Source organism: Thamnophis sirtalis, unplaced genomic scaffold (genome assembly GCF_051295495.1).
Source record: "Thamnophis sirtalis isolate CommonGarterSnake01/CBP01778 unplaced genomic scaffold, rThaSir2_p1.2 scaffold_3, whole genome shotgun sequence".
NCBI lineage: Eukaryota > Metazoa > Chordata > Lepidosauria > Squamata > Natricidae > Thamnophis > Thamnophis sirtalis.
Window position 1 is genome coordinate 137,230,229 of NW_028261383.1, and position 17,127 is coordinate 137,247,355.

Consider the following 17,127-nt stretch of genomic DNA (forward strand, 5'->3'; position numbering starts at 1 on the left):
CTTTGCATCTTTAATCCGAACAGAGTGGTGCTTCGTTTGGACCCGACCTTCCTTCCTAAGATAAACTCGCTATTTCACAGGGCACAGGAACTCGTCCTGCCGGACTTTTGCCCGCATCCCTCTCATCCTCAGGAACGCCAGTGGCACCATCTGGATGTTCGCCAGGCTCTCCGCCGCTATGTGAAGTGCACGGCTTCGTTCAGGAGGTCGGAAGCACTGTTCGTTTCCTTCCAGCCTTCGTCAATGGGACAAAAAGTATCTTCCCATACCATCGGCCGATGGTTGAAGGCGTGTATTGCATTGGCGTACGACAGTCATTCTCGACTGGTTCCAAGGCGGATCACCCCTCATTCCACCAGGAGTGCAGCCACCACAGCAGCCTGGGCTACGCAAGCGTCTGTAGAGGAAATATGCAGGGCGGCCACCTGGGCGTCGCCCTCACCCTTTATTCGACACTACAAGATTGATGTCTATGCCTCGGCTGAGGCGTCCTTCGGGTGGAGAGTGTTGCAAAGGGTCCTTCATTCTGCGGAGGAGCCTGACCAGCCTAGCTCCCGCCCTGGGAATTAATTGCTTTGGCATATCCCATGATTGGATTCCCTGAGCAGCACACAGGAGAATGACCGTTGTCTTACCTGAACGGTCCTTCTATGGGTGCTGCGAAGGGAAGCCAAACCCGCCCGCAGTTTCGGCTGGCCAGGGCTCCACCTTGATTGTGACTCTGTGACTATCTTCATCTCTGACTGGACTTTGACTGTTCTTTAGTACCAGGATTGCCTACGGCTTGATTGACATTGACATACTTATTCTTCAGTGGACTTCATGCGAAACTGAAACAGTCCAGCCAGAGGAGGCGTGGTTTAGAAATTTACATACTCAGTCTCAAGGCTAAAGGGCTAAGTTAACCCATGATTGGATTCCCTTCGCAGCACCCATAGAAGGACTGTTCAGGTAAGACAACGGTCAATCTGACATGCTGGTGAAAGCTAGATCAGTCACCATTTTAATATAGCCACCTTCATCCATGACTTAATTATCAAGGAAAAGCATGTATTTCTGAGATCTGGCTGGACAAGATCTACAACAAAGAGAATTTAAAGAGTTTTCAAAAGTCCAAAAACTTCTCAAGAGTTAGGAATGATAGGAATAAGTCTACATGTCTGTATAAGTTTCTTTTAATATTTATATTTTATATTTTCCCTGTTATGACCACTTCTGCAAAGAATGGTCCTTATTTATTTTACATTATATGGTATCCCAATTAGTGCATTGCGCGTGTGTGTGTGTGTTTTGATATGTTATTTATAAATACATTTTGAGGGAAAAGATAGCTAAGGCAGTAATGCAATATAAAACATGGAATCTGTCATCTCATGAGCAGCATTGCCTCTATCAAGTTAGGGACAAAGCAGAAAAAAAGATATTTTATATACATGAAAGCTGATGATTTTTTAATCAAAACTAACTGCCTTAATTGATTTAATTAATTGCCCAAAGTCTTTGAGCCAGGCACCATACAAGTTTAATAAATTCAACCAATATGTTGGCTTCTGGGTGATATTTATGCTACATGTATACATATGTATGGCATACATGTTCTACACATTTGTGGAGAAGAGCAACTTCTCAGGATGTGCATTCATTATTTATTACAAAAATCTCAATCCTGACCCATTTTGGCAAAAACAACCTATTATAGGGAACAGTTACAGGTTTCTTTTCCCTCAAGATGCAGTTGCAACTCCTAAGCAATTTTCTCCTAAGCAATTTTTCCCCTTAAAATGTGTCTAGATTGATTTGATTGCAATAAACTATGTATCACCTACTTTCTTTTTTCAACTGGTGTTGGTGACATGGAGTAGGCCAGGAGTCAATATTGTGCAGGACTTATATCTTTGCTTGTATCTATTCTAGCTTTTTTAAAAATTCAAGGTAGTCTTCCTTCCAAGTAAATACCATGTATTTTAAAATAATTCTTTCCCAGCTATTATTTCTCCTGTGATTAATTCTTTTGCAGCTTCAGTGATAAAAGACGAACACAACAATCCTTGTAAGTTACGTCTCTTGTTTGATGTGAGAGAAGAAAAAACTAGAGAACTGTCAATGAAAAGGAAGTATAATTCTACTCTAAGAGCTCATCTATTTAAAATGACGGAAATATATATATTTAAAAGTTTAAAAAAATGAATGAGATACATACAGCAGATCTCTGACCATTTTTACAGACAAATATTTGAGGGACTACATTTCATTCAGTTATTATTGTAATACATTGGTATGTATTTCCTTTTCCTTTCACACACAGATACCCAGACACCCCTTTTTGGAATAATGGTACACTCCGGGAATGCCACTCAAGAGCAAATCACTTTACCAGTACAAAGGACTTCTTTAACTATGCAGAGCGTAATTGCTGAGAAACCGGTTAGACTTGTTCGAGATAACTGGGCCTATGAACAGAAATACACCTTTCAAGTCTAGGGAAAAGACAGTTTTGTCTTTTCCCTATATGTAAGGATAACTTTCTAGGTTTGCATTGCACTAGAGCAATGTTGTCTAAAAGTCTTTGAAATGCTTTGACATTTACTAGCAAAGTTGACATACGAGAAGATTCCGGGCAGGCCTGTCCAAGCAGGTGCCTGAATTGAATATACTCCATCTCGTTTTGATAAAAAATGGCCTTTTCCTGCTGCTTCGCCTGTTGCCCCTTGGTCGCACAGCCTTCAAGAGAGGTAAGAGAACAAGCTCAACAAGCTGAATGGAAAAAGCAAAACAAAAAGACCTAAGCTTCATCACCCTTATTAGCAAATCTAAATGGTAACCAAGTTAAGCCAACCTATTTGGGAGGGGAAAACAAACATTGGAGATGGGTGCTTGATGTCTCTGATGAGAATTTGAACTCTAGTAAACAGGTTGGAGGGTCAGCCCCTGGGTTGTGCCTGCCCTTGCCCCACAATGTCATCATTGGAGGATGCCATGTGAGGGGTGGGGGTTGTAGGGGTAGGGCCCATGGGTGGAGCAGTGGGGGTGGAGTAGATGCTATATAAAGGGTGGAGGGATTAAGTTAGTACTGACTTCTCTTGTTTCCTGTTTGTCACTCTGTGCCGGTTATTACAGCTTCTTGGATAAGGTATTTCAGTTAACCATCTTTGGCTCTGTCTGAATTCCTTGCTGAATGCCGGAATGTGACATGGAGGATGGAAAGGCCTTACTACTGAAGCTTTCAGGTAGTCTTCTATTTACAGCCATTACTGAGCTCAATTTACAGTCATAAATTGTGGCAGTTGTTAAATAGGTCACCTTGTGAACCTGCCTGATTTTGTGACCTTTTTTCGCCATTTTCATTAAGTGAATACAACACACATTAAACAAACCTGTTCTCTTTAATGGCTGTTTTTGCCAGAAACCGGACATAAACAACTATCATGAATCTGCCCCTGGAACCCTCTCTGGACATGAGTTCGGAAGAGGAGGAGGAATTTGAGTCAGCAGGGGAAAGCGCGGTGCCATGTGATGGTCCAGAGCAGAGCTTGGAGAGGCCTAGCTGACACAGCAGCCTCAGATTGATCGGATTGAAAGGTTGAGGTGAGCTGCAGCTGCAGAGAGTTGGCCATGAAGCTCCAGGCAGGACCAAAAACAGCTGCCAATAGTTAGAGATGAGGAGGCGGAATCCATACTTCCTCCTCGGAGTAGATTCTGGCTGCTGCTACTGCCTGCTTGCTCAGGGACATGCCATGGTTGCACACTTGATGTGCGCTGCGTGTGCATGCACAGTGCGACAAAAATTGCTCTGTGCATGTGCAGAAGCAAAGAACAAAATGATAGCGCCTATGGTGCTGCTGAGATAACTGGTTTGGGGGTCTGGCAGGCCTGGGCCAAACCAGTCCGAACCAGTAGGAGCCCACCTTTGCTCCTCCTTAATCAAGGACACAGAGAGCAGAAAGGACAGAGGCGCCATACCAGTTGGCTAGACTACTCACAAGGAGGCAACCTCAACCCTTGTGAAGGGCTGCACCAGTGTCACCCACTTAATCCTGTCCACAGGACTTGACCATTGCTGGAGCAACGTGCCCAATTCCTTGCCTTGTGTGTTTATGCCATATATCCTGACCCGTTTGACTCTTGATTGCTTCCCTGGATTTTGTACATGCCCATTGGGACTCAGTTTATCCAGTGATTCTTGTCGTGCTCAGCTCAGGATCCAAACCTGTGCAGTGTGGGTGCTTTCTGAGGACCTATTCAGTGGATTTGAGTAAACACCTTTAGCGCTCTTGCTGTGTGTGCATGTGTGTGTGTGGGATGCACGGCAGCACAACACCACAAACTTGGGCAAAAAATGCCAATCATTGTCACGTAACCACAGGATGCTGCAAAGAGCCATAAAATTGAACCCAAAATGGGATCATGGGATCCCAGTGTGTGTTTCTGCAGCCATTGGAACTCTGGCTTTGAGTAGCAACATGGCACCCTGTAGATGTTTGGGATATAGCCCCTATAATGTTTTGATATCAATAATCATAATCAATATTCAGAAACACCCTCTGGGAGAAATTAAAACTCACTACTATTGATAAATGCCTCCTTTTCCTCATACAAAAATCATATGCTTACTCCACCTTGAAAGTGAGGTGTAATCCTGGAAAAACTTTAACCAGCCCATTAAGGGTACAAAAAGGGATAAGGCAAAGTTGTATTCTGTCCCCCTCCTTTTTAAATTTCTGTATCAATTCCCTGATCGATCTTTTATGGAACCCTAATTTACACTCTCCTAATTTAGCACAATGTAAAATCCCGATACTCCTATATGCTGCTGCTGCTATTATTTCACAAACTCCCATAAGACTGAAGAAAGCAATTACATCACTAGAATATTGTAGACAGAATAAGTTGGTCCTTAAGTTGGTCCTTAATTTTGACAAACTGAAATTGTTAGTCTTTGCTAGAAGACCTATTCAATACTCCTGGAGAATGGAAGGACATATTTAGAACAGGTTAGCACATTTAAATACCTTGGGATGGTTTTCCACTTGCAAGGTACATGGAACACACCTGGATTATATATTGCATTCAGACCATAGGTCCTCAAATGCCATTAAACATCTCTCTTACACAGGCAGAGGTCAGTTAGTACCTGCTGCCTTAAAACATTTCAAGGCCAAAACATTAGCACAAATTCTATATGGGGCACAAACAGGAATCTTTGCAAAGAAAGACCCACTAGAAATCATACAAACAAAATTCCTGCGAGCCATTTTAGCTTTACCCAAAGGAACTTCAAACACCCAGTTAAGGATTGAGACAGGTATGCCTCAAATTCAGGTAAGAGCTTGATTATTATCTATTGGCTAAAAATGCATTTCTTTGAAGAGGGACTGACCCATTTGGTGTTGACTTCCCTTCTCCCTTGAAACAGACGATAAACCACAAGCTGGGGTGCTTATCTGCTCTCCCTGGTATTCTTAATATTCCCAGGCTTTGATCAAGCTAAGCAAGTTATTAATAGAATAAAAGACATGGAATTTTATTTAGAACTAAATAGGATGCCTCTCCACAGTAGGAACAGAATTAAACAAGGTGTGTGGAAACCAGCAAGATATTTAAAGGACCTGATCTTCCCGAAACATAGAATAGCATTCTTCAGAGCCAGATTTAACATCCTCACCTCAGCATTCCTCCAGGGCAGGTATAAGAAGACCCCCAATAGTGGAACAAGTACTTATATGTGGTAAAGGAGAAGTTGAAGATATCACACATGTTTTATTGTGCTGTGAGTTATACAGAGTTAATAGGTCAATATATATTCTCCCCTTAGAGAGATTACCAGGGAGGGTAGACAATTTTTATGTAGGCTATCTTCTCTGGGACTCAAACCTGGCTACCACGCATACAGTGGCAAAATTCTGTGCTGCTGTAATGACCACAAGGAAAAATTTGGTTACAGAACTATAGCTGTCAACTTGCACCAATTTTTTTGTAGACATCTTTTTAGAGAAATTATATTTATACACATACTTAGCTGCTCTCCAATCATGTAAACAAGGGCATGATGCAAATGTTTTGAGACCATGTATTTGTTGTGGCCCACGAGAGGCCACCTGAGCTGGCAGCAGATTCAGACAGTGAGGAGGTTGGGGAGGAACATGGGCCAGTCCTGGAATCTGGGAAAAGCTCTGATGAATGTTCTGTATCAGAGGCAGAGAGCGGGCCAGGGCCATCTGAAAGTTATAAGCTGCTTTGGAGTCAGAATCAGTGAGGCAGACGAACAGCTGGAGCCTGTTCCCAGTGTGCGCATGCACATAGTTGCCAGACAAAGGGAACAGCGAAGGAACAAGGGTCGACTTGGGAGCAGGGCCACAGGTGGATGGTGAATGGCCCCTCCCATAGGAGCGAAAGGGGAGTGGAGTTTGCAAGAGACAATTAGTTAATTTCTGCATTCTTTCTATGTATTGCGGCATCTGAAATATATCGTCCTGGCCACTGTCCAAGCCTGATAAAGGTTGGTAATTGTGAACTATCTTGAAAGACAATGGGCCAGGACTTTGCTGGAGAGGAATTCACTGTAAATTAAATAAAAGGGATTTATCGGGACAAGGACTCAACTTCGTGCTACTGGGGAAGCCTAGATCAGAACAGTATTTTATTACCATAGATGTTATTATCCACTATTATTATCAGTACTATCTTTTAACACTATTGTAAACAATGATGATTCTTGTCTATTACTTATCTATGACAATAATATTTCTATTCCTCTTATAATCATAATGTGACAATCATTTGTCATATTTACTGAGTATGGTGGGACATCACCGGTATCTGGAGGGCATCTAGATCATTTATCCTATCTTAATCATTTCCACTTTAATGATTTATAATATCCTTCAGCCAATGCTTAGATATAAAGGCTATGTTCACTACTGATATATACTTTGGCAAAGCAGGGCTAGAAATCAACAAAAATTGTTAGTAAGGAAACAGTCCTCTTGTTTAAATTCATTCCCATTGTTCCTGACAATTATTCTTGTTGGCTGAGACTGATGGGAATTGGAATCCAAAACTTCCTGAAAGCTTGTAAGAGGGCCATGTGTTTTGCATAAATTCACACTTAGTAGAAGAGAGAAAAAATGGAGGTGCAGGTTATGTATGCCCTTCTGGAGATCTGTAAAGATCTGGCTCTTCCTCCAAGCATTGGGCTTAGATTGGGGTTAAGTTGTCAGGATGTTTGGTCTGGTGCCTGGAAAAAGGATACATTTGTTTTTTAACTATGTTTTATGGATTATTGTTAGCCACCTAGAATCATTCTATGATATAGGCCTGTGATAGTGAATCTATGGCACGCGTGCCACAGGTGGCATGCAGACCCATTTCTGAGGGCACATGAGGTGTTGCCCTGTCAGCTCCACCGCACATGTATGTGCTGGCCAGCTGATTTTTGGCCTTGATTTTTGGCCATTTCTTGCTCTCCGGAGGCTTCCTTTTTCTTCCGTTCCCGAACTTCCAGTTTCCGAGTTAGATCATTTTCACCTTCCCCAGGCTTCTAGAAAGCCTCTGGAGGCTGGGGAGGGCAACAAACGGACCTACTGGACCTGTTTCCAGCCTCCGGAGGGCCTCCAGCAGGGCAGGGAGGCAATTTTCACCCTTCCCAGGTTCCAAGAAAGCAGTGTGTGCATGCACGAGGCAGCGGGGAGGGGGGTTGTCATGCGCACATGTGCAGGGGGCATGACACGGGGGCATTAAATTATGTGCGATAGCAAAAGGTTTGCCATCACTGATATAGGCAGTCATATAACTCCTGTAAACAATAAATACTTGAGGTTTCATACTCTGGATTTCATTTCATTGGATCCTTAAGTCAAAGCTCAATGCCTATATAAAGCAAGTAGACCCTATTGCTTGAACTCCATTTCATCATGTAGGAGAGGAAAAGTTGCTTGCTGAGATGGACAGCTATAGAAATCAAATAAATAAATAAAGCACTGTTTGAACAAAATTCCATGAGCCCAGGATTCCACTTCACCCAATAGTTATTAAGTAAATGATCAAATATAATAGCAATACTACTTCATAGTGCTTTAAAGCACTCTGAGTGGTTTACAGAATCAGCCTATTGCCCCCAACAATTTGGATCCTCATTTTACTGACCTCAGGATGGAAGGCAGAGTCAGCCTTGAGCTGGTCAGAATCAAACTCTACAGTGAGCAGAGTCAGCCTGCAATGCTGCATTCTAACTGCTGCGCCCTGTGACGCAAAGCATTAAGAGGAACAGCTCAACGTAGCAAAAGTTTAATAATAATTGATGTAACCTTTCACAAATAAGATATCTAGCTCCAGAAGCACAAAGCATCTGACTACTGGCAATCTCTAAAAAAAAAATGGGGCAGGGTGAATGCATTTACTTTTAACTACCTTTTTTTTCCCCACAGAGAGAACCTCTAAATCCTCAGCACTCAAGTACACGTCCGAGGATCAGAAATGGTAAAGTTCTGTGTTATTTAAATGTTTTTGATTTCTTTGTATTACAGATATGTTCAATAATATAGATGAATTGAATTATGATTAATTGTAATTGATGTTGTAAGAAATCATTTTGAAAGTGTAAATCTTTTTCTCCACAATCACCACTTTATGTGAATACATATTTAATGTAATTGACCACCTCTCATGCAAATCAATAAATCAATCTACCTACCTACCTACCTACCTACCTACCTATTATTAGTATTTTTAAAAGATGGCGACAGTGGTTGCATGTGTTGTGCAGAGAAGGTTTTGGAATGTAGAGATTGGTGTATGGAAGTGAAGAAGTGTGTAGAGAGAAAGGCAAGAGGGAGAAAATCTTGATAAGGTAACTGAGAGGCTGGAATGTTGAAGAAATGGAGAGGTGAAGAAATAGAAAGGCCGATAGCTTAAAGAGTGGAGAGGTCAGAAAAGGGCAGTTGGAAGGTGAGACTGGAGAGAAGGAGCAGAGGATGATTTATGAATGTGTGGTCCCCCCTTGGATCCCCCTGGCTGAAGTTAACCCTGGTCTGAGAACCCAAGAGTCAGCAGCTGCAGCTCTGAATGATGGCATGGGTTATCTGATGGAGGCAGAGCTGACAGAAGAAACAAGATTCACTGGCCTTTTTCAGCAGCTGGATCTACTCATGTGGTTAATAATGCTGTGGAGAGTGGCAGTCTGCCATTGGGATTTTCTGAGGCATAACTGGCGAGTGGGAGCTTCGAACTGTGTGAACTTCAGGAGACATTGTAGGACCATACATAGCCGGCATAGCAGGCCTTCTGGCTATTTTTCTGGCTACCTTCTGCAATCTTCTGAATGTTCTGTAATCCAGGGAAGACTGCTTGGGGAATCCTGGGGCGGGAAGGGAAAGTTGAGTAATAGGTGAGTGTGTTGGTCCCTTTCCCCCAGGTGAGAGCTGGGGGAAGGAGTGGCTCCCTGCTTGGTGGGTGAGAGCAACTGGGCAGGGTGCCATTTGTGTATTGTGTGGATGTATTCTAAGTGTGTTAAGGAGGTGCTGGGTGTGATCCATCTGTGGCAATGAGAAAGGGGTGGTGTGGGTTGAGGGCTCTGGGAGCAAGTGCTATAGTGCCTGTAAGGCTCACCTTGCCCCTGAAAGTTTGTCTATGGGAGGTTCCCCCCTATTTAAGAAAGAATGTCGGGGATGGAATGGTTCTCAGGGAAGGCAGAGGAGACCGACATATTTCAGTGGTATTGGGTAACACGAGATAAGGGAGGCAAGTGGGGGACTTGGGAACCTTGGTTTTTAGTACCCGTCAGCAGATCTGTGATGGCCCTGGTCTTAGGCTGCTTTTTTTAAATGTCAGATCAGCCTGCAATAAGGCTAGCCTTATTGATGATTTTATTATATTATATCAATTTAGTTGATTCTTTTTATTAGTTTTATTGTTTTAAATGAGATTTTATAATCTCATTTAAAACAATAAAGCCACCTTGAGTTGCCATGGAGCCGAGGTGGCACAGTGGTTAGGGTGCAGTACTGCAGGCCACTTCAGCTGACTGTTATCTACAGTTCAGTAGTTCTAATCTCACCGGCTCAAGGTTGACTCAGCCTTCCATCCTTCCGAGGTGGGTGAAATGAGGACTCAGACTGTGGGGGCGATATGCTGACTCTGTAAACCACTTAGAGAGGGCTGAAAGCCCTATGAAGCGGTATATAAGTCTAACTGCTATTGCTATTGCTATTGCTAATAGGCGGCAATATAAATTCAATAAATAAATAAAATAAATAAATAAAAATACCTATGTACCTTGAATCAGCAGAGCAGTTGAAAATGCAGTTTCAACCTGAATTTTGGTTTTAATCTGATTTATATTATCCTTTCTGGAGAGAGGCAGAGATTGTTTTATCCTCTCCAAAATATTCTAGAAGTAAATGTTTTTCCCTCAAAACTGAGATTTTAAAAACATTTTTAGAATTAATTCATCCGTAGAGATGTACAATATAGGGAAAACAGAGTTTGCACATAAAAAGCTGTTTTCCCCTTCTTTCCTCCTGGCATGTGCTGAAAATATTTCCAGCAAATGGATGAAGTATTCCATTGTTTGGAAAAATTGCAATTCTGCAAGTCTGAAAAATAAACTGTAATCTAAACTGTGTTGTCATAGAATCACTGGTCTGATTTTAATTGGATAATTCAAGGTTTAATTATGGCTCCATTTCTTATTCTGATAAAGTTACCTTGTGAATATGAGGGCTGTGATTTTTCAAAACTGAGTTGAGAGATTTGGAATGCCAGTTTCCCAATTAAAATTAATGACAGCTGGCTACCGACAGTACTTGGGATATATTTTAAAATATCAATCACTCATTGTTATGAAGATAAATCATTCTTTTAGCCAATAACTATAATATGTTCTAGACCAACTTTCCCAATCTTGATGGCTTGATGGCCTGGAAGGAGGAGTGGGGTGGGCTCTGCTTGTGCACGTTGAGCTCTGCACAATTGTGTGGCCCAGTTCTGGACAGGCCACATCCCAGTAGTGGGCTGTGGACCTCTGATCTAGACTGGACATTCCCTGAATTAAATTGCCCTGATAAAATGCTTTTTTTTCCAATGGCCACAACTAGACATATTTTACATCACAAATGTGACCATAATTAGCCTTATCCTTAAAAGACAGTTGCATCAATGCCAAGCCCCACAAAATTCATTGGCAATAGGGCCAATATCTTCCTGTAACAGCTAGGTAAATGCACACAGAAAAAGTATATAGGTAGTATTTTCTATCCTAAATAGAAATGTTCTTGGCAGAGAAATGACTGAAGATTCTATCTCAGAGCAGAGAACCAAGGAAATGATATCTTCCTATTAATGACTTATGGACTCTTATTGATTTGTGAGATTGTATTCAAAATAGCACTGTGGCTTCTCTTTTTCTAGTTAATTTCACCAAGGGGACACCCCTTATCATGAAACGAGTCAATGTGCCTGAACTTGATACACTGTTCGATAGCATCGCCGAGACCTTCAACAAGCAGCAAGGTCATTGTCTGACTCTCCAAGAAGCTATACAGACCTTAAAGAACTCCTGTGACTGTTCACCCCTAAGCAGCCTTTCTGTTTGCATGGAGAAGATCTTACAGGAACATAGTAAGTTGGTGGGCAATTAACGCTGAACAATTCGAATCAAAGGAGAAAATGTTGATGTACAGGATGGCCAGCAAGAATATGCTTTCATCTCTTGTTCTTGTGTTGCTTGGCTACTCTAATTATAATTCTTAGGATTGGAACAGGGGCTGACTCAATCTAAATTCACATTAACTCGTAATACTCCATCATATTCTCTATATTCAAAACAGAATCAGGCCACACAAACAGAAGACCAAAACTACAGAGAAAAATATTTTTCCTCTATGACTCGAGTGAATCCATAACCTACTAGTATTTGTACTGCTTCCTGTATAAATGAATGCTTCATATTTACGGTGCAGAAAATAGAATAGAATTCTTTATTGGCCAAGTGTGATTGGACACACGAGAAATTTGTCTTTGGTGCATATGCTCTCAGTGTTCATAAAGAAAAAATAAAATATATTAAACAAGAATCATAAAATACAACACTTAGTGATAGTCATAGGATACTAATAAGCAATCAAATCATACTAGGAATCAATAAAACAATATAAATTGTAAAGATACAAGCAACATACTTATAGCCATAAGTGGGAAGAGATAGATAACAGGAAGGATAAGAAGAAGAATAGTAATACAATATTAGTAAATGATTTGACAGTGTTGTGGTAATTAGTTGTTTAGCAGAGTGATGGCATTTGGGAAAAAACTGTCCTTGTGTCTAGTTGTTCTGGTGTGCAGTGCCCTTTAGCATCATTTTGAGGGTCGAAGCTGAAAGAGTTTATGTCCAGGATGTGAGGGGTCTGTAGATATTTTTACAGCCCTCTTTTTTGACTCATGCAGTATACCAGTGACGTGCGGTGAAGCTTCTGGGTGGTGAGGCAAAAAGAAAGAAAATGGCTCCCCCCCCCCCCCGGCAGCAGGCTGGAGCGAGAGCCGCGGAGGCGAAAGGCGAAGAGGGGTGGGGGGTGTTTGCATTCCTGGTTCCGTCTCCCAGCAGCTCCAGGAGGAAATGGCGAAGAAGAGTGGGGGTGTTCCAAGAGGCCCCCCTCCCCTTTTGGCACTCCGCAAGGCCTGCCGGAGCTCTGGGAGAAAGCAGCGGGAGCAGAATGCTGTCCTCTATTGCCGGAAAGTCCGGGGAGGGAAGCGGGGCTCGTGGAGACTCGCTCGCAGCCGGCTTCTCTGGAGCGAAGGGGGGGGGGCGATAGAAGCGGAGCGGATCCTTGGTTAACCCTTAAAAGGTAAAAAAATCCTTATGCAAAGGAGGCCCCAAGTTCTCTGGCCTCCTCCTATACTTAAACACTATGTACACTCCAAATCACTGTGAGTTGAAGTCTGGTAGCAACTAGCTTGGCCTTAATTATTTTAGAAAAAATCTTTAAAATTCCTTCCTTTTCCTGAGGAGACTGGTGAGGCCTCGCCTCCCCTGCCTCTAGTGAGTGCACGTCCCTGCAGTATACAGGTCCTCAATGGAAGGCAGGTTGGTAACAATAGTTTTTTCTGCAGTTCTAATTATCCGTTGAAGTCTGTGTCTGTCTTGTTTGGTTGCAGAGCCAAACTAGATAATTATATAGTTGTAAAACAGTTGTATTATCTTGAATATTGTTCCTATGAGAAAAAAAGCAAATCAAATATATTTATCACACTATTTGAGAATAAAGCATTTCTGATAATACATGATCTGACATACCACTGGAGACTGTAATATTGGTGATAGTTGATAAGAATATGTGGATTTGGAAAAATCCACTTCATTCTTATACTGGCCACTTAAAAAGAGCCATGTCCTGCACCATGGAATAGTTTTTAGCTTTTTAAAAGAAATCATTTCTTTAAAAAAAAACACCCACCAGACAAATTTAAGGGATTGCACTTGTGTGGTGATGCTTATGAGGTGGCCAAAAATCTTCCTCCTTGTTAATGTGTTAATAATATGGTCCTCCTTTCCAAGACATCCTCCCTTCACCAAGGCTTACTGGAATGCTCAGATTGCAAGTCAATGACTCAGCTGTTACCATCAGATGTATTCTGAAGGCAGCACAAAAATAGCAGTGGAAATGATAATCTAATGGATAGCCATGATTTCCTACACAATTATACAACTAAAATCCCGTGTTGTGCATGAGGCAACCACAGACATTCCAATTGTGGTTACCAAGATATAATACTGAAAGTCATAGCAGAAAAATTATAAAATACCTGATTGGGAAAAAATCCTATTGATTTATGCACTGTGCAGAATTAGTTTAATTGTAGTGGTATAAAAATATTGTAAGAAAAGTAGATAAATAAATAACTGTAATTAATTTGAATTAAATTTAAATGACTTGACCCCTATCAGTATTTTTGGAAGTATGCCCCTTTTATTCATCTTGACCCTCAGGTAAGAACACAATGCTTTATATTATTGACAGCTCAATCCTAAAACTTTCATCCCCCCCCCCCATGAGGTTTTTGGAAAGAAAAATAGCAAAATATCATGCTCTTGTTATTGCTCCTAGACAGATTGTTCAGTGCTATTATTCTAGACTGATTAATTACATGGCTCAAAATCCAAGATTCAGATTCTTTTTGCAGGAGAAAATTGTTTACATTGATCAATTCAGCTTGATTTTCTGCCTCAATAAATTACCAAAATGCTTAGGATTTTAGATTTCCGTTTCCTGGATGAATATTCTACTGCTTGGATTGCATGTCACAGTGAAATTATTCTTTAGATTTCCCTTCCTGTATATTATCCTTTCATGTGCCTTTAAAGCTAATCTTTCCTTTGTAATGTCTGCCTTGAATGCCATGAAGAAGAATTGCTCAGTGTTTGTGAAATCTACAATAAGAAAGACAAGAAATGAATTTAGAATTTACTCATAGGGAGACTTATCAAGTATTTTATGCTGGATGAGTAGCCCAAGGGATTATCTGTAAAATCCGTAAGAATGGTTTCACAGAAGGGCACACCTCTAATCTATGCCAAGGATTACAAGCAAATGGCCTGGCTAATCTTTGCTTAATATTACCAAATTACTATTCCATCTCTTTCACACACAGATCTATAAAAGTATGTATTCACCTATGTCTCTGACAAATAAAGTAGAAATAATGAGATTTCATGACACTGTAATATCTTTGGCAGTTGGCCGCTATTTGAAGCTATCTTGAGACTCAAACAATTGATCCTAATCACTAATTTGAGATTAACATCTCTTTGTTTTTCAGGTGCTTACAATGTCCAGGTGTGTATGGAAGGATACAGGTTTTGGCTAGATGTGGGAATGGAGGAAGTCCCTCAGAAACTGAAGCAGACTCAGCAGCAGGTGGAGAAATTGAATTTTGCCACCAAAGGAATAGTTAGTACAAGAATAGAGGAGATGATTTACTCAGTTCACCAGTGCCAGGAGAGTTTGATGGAGAAAGTGAAAGACTCATCACCTGAGTACCTAGACTGGATACGTCTAGAAAGCAACCTGAAAGAAAATATTGAGAAGATAAATCAGGCACAGAAGTATTCAGAGGAGTATAGAGAAGAAGCTGATTGTGTGCTGTTGAATATGGCAAAATCAGCAAACTTGACACTGTAAAGAGAAAGAGCAAGTTGCATTCTGTTTTTCTTATCTGAAAGATTCATCAAGTTGCAACAGAAAACCCCATGGCTACATGAGCTATATTAAATTTAGATGTTAGAATATATAGCCAGAAATGTCTTATAGAAATGCCACATGTCCATGGTCTTCGGAAAAATCTTAATGTTTTCTGAACATAAATCTTAAGTATTCAGTAAGTGACAAAAATTAACTAGCAAATTGGCTCTGGGTAGAGGTTGCTTTTCTTATGACATCTGTCTTTAGCAAATGATAAGGTAAAGGTAAGGTAAAGGTTCCCCTCGCACATATGTGCTAGTTGTTCCCGACTCTAGGGGGTGGTGCCCATCTCCGTTTCAAAGCCAAAGAGCCAGTGCTGTCTGAAGACATCTCCGTAGTCATGTGGCCGGCATGACTAAACGCCGAAGAAGCATGGAACTTCCCACCAAAGTTCGTTCCTATTTTTCTACTAGCATTTTTACATGCTTTCGAACTGCTAGGTTGGCAGAAGCTGGGACAAGTAATGGGAGTTCACTCCGTTACGCAGCACTAGAGATTCGAATTGCCGAACTGCCAACCTTTGTGATCAACAAGCTCAGCATCTTAGCCACTGAGCCACCACTCAGTGATAGGGCACCTTAAATGCTATCCTTCCAAAGATTGTTCTACATGCAAAGGAAAAAGAGATAATAAATAATAATGAAGCTGATTCATAAATGCTTCTGGAGTTTAAAAAATATGTATTTCCATAGAATGGACTGGGACCTTCTAGAATACACAGAGGCTTTCACATCACAAAGTTTCTAATCCAATCAAGCTATTCAAGGCACAGAGCACTTCATACCTGTTTTTAGCTTAAGAGAACATCTTCTCTGGAATTATAGACCAATGTCTTTATTGAACAATAAAGTGTTTTCATCAATTTTGGCAGACAACCTAACATGTACTTCGAGGAGTTCATTCATCAAGATCAATGTTAATTTTATATTTGAAAGATAATTTTTTAAAAATGTCAGAACTGAGCAGGATGTAGCAAAGTGACTATCAACAATGTAATGGGAAAAAAAAGCACCACTGATATTCTTAGACTAAGAAAGCCTTTGATCATTTGTACTGGCCCTTTTTGTTTAGTCTTGGAAGATGTATAATTCTATAAGAACTTTATTCAAGGAACCGAGTTGACATATACATCTCAAAATGCTTGAATTATAGATAATAATGATTTGATTAAGCCAAAAAAATGGACAATTTTTTTGAATATTATATACAGTTGAATCAATAGGAATGTACATAGAAGAAAGGATTGGAACTTATATTGAATTATAACCTTAAAACAGAATTTTTGAAAAATGATATATTGGTGGTAGTTGATAAACTGTCAAAAATATACAAGGAATTTTCAAATATTTGTTGGAAATGTAATCAATCTGAGAGCATTTTTTTCTTTTTTGGTGGACATGCACGAAAGATAGAAAATATTGGGATCAAATATGCATTCTGATTCAGAAGATTTTAAAAGTGAATGTCAAATTGAAACCAGAGATCTTTCTTTTGGATTTAATGAAGAAACAAAGTGGAAACATATAATGGAATTTTGCTTTTATATATGAAAAGAACAACAAAACTTTTATATGCACAAAGGTAGAAGGATTTAGAATGACCTATAATGTAGAAGAATTAGCAATAGCAGTAGACTTATATACCGCTTCATAGGCCTTTCAGGCCTCTCTAAGCGGTTTACAGAGAGTCAGCATATTGCCCCCAACAATCTGGGTCCTCATTTTACCCACCTCGGAAGGATGGAAGGCTGAGTCAACCCTGAGCCGGTGAGATTTGAACCCCTGACCTGCTGATCTAGCAGTAGCCTGCAGTGCTGCATTTAACCACTGCGCCACCTTGATGGTGAAGCAGATGGAATTTTTTTTGGTACCTTAATGCAGAAAACCTGGAAGACCAA

The 17,127-nt window shown here is 40.7% G+C and overlaps 1 protein-coding gene across 1 annotated transcript; it reads left to right on the forward strand.

Annotated features, from left to right (window-relative positions):
- Window positions 1-2,421: 2,421 nt before the first annotated feature.
- LOC148048200 (uncharacterized) lies at window positions 2,422-16,842 on the forward strand. The gene is made up of 4 exons (XM_087710195.1): window positions 2,422-2,732; window positions 8,424-8,475; window positions 11,404-11,613; window positions 14,809-16,842. Exons 1-4 carry the CDS (start codon window positions 2,676-2,678, stop codon window positions 15,168-15,170), a joined length of 681 nt encoding a protein of 226 aa, XP_087566321.1. The 5' UTR covers window positions 2,422-2,675; the 3' UTR covers window positions 15,171-16,842.
- The last annotated feature ends 285 nt before the right edge of the window (window positions 16,843-17,127 follow it).

Bases quoted from the DNA above. Each gene is read 5' to 3' on its own strand.
- LOC148048200 (XM_087710195.1), top strand. From the start codon at position 2,676: ATGGCCTTTTCCTGCTGCTTCGCCTGTTGCCCCTTGGTCGCACAGCCT. The intron at 2,733-8,423 runs GTAAGAGAACAA...TTTTCCCCACAG, and splicing joins TCGCACAGCCTTCAAGAGAG to AGAGAACCTCTAAATCCTCA. The intron at 11,614-14,808 runs GTAAGTTGGTGG...TTTGTTTTTCAG, and splicing joins GAAGATCTTACAGGAACATA to GTGCTTACAATGTCCAGGTG.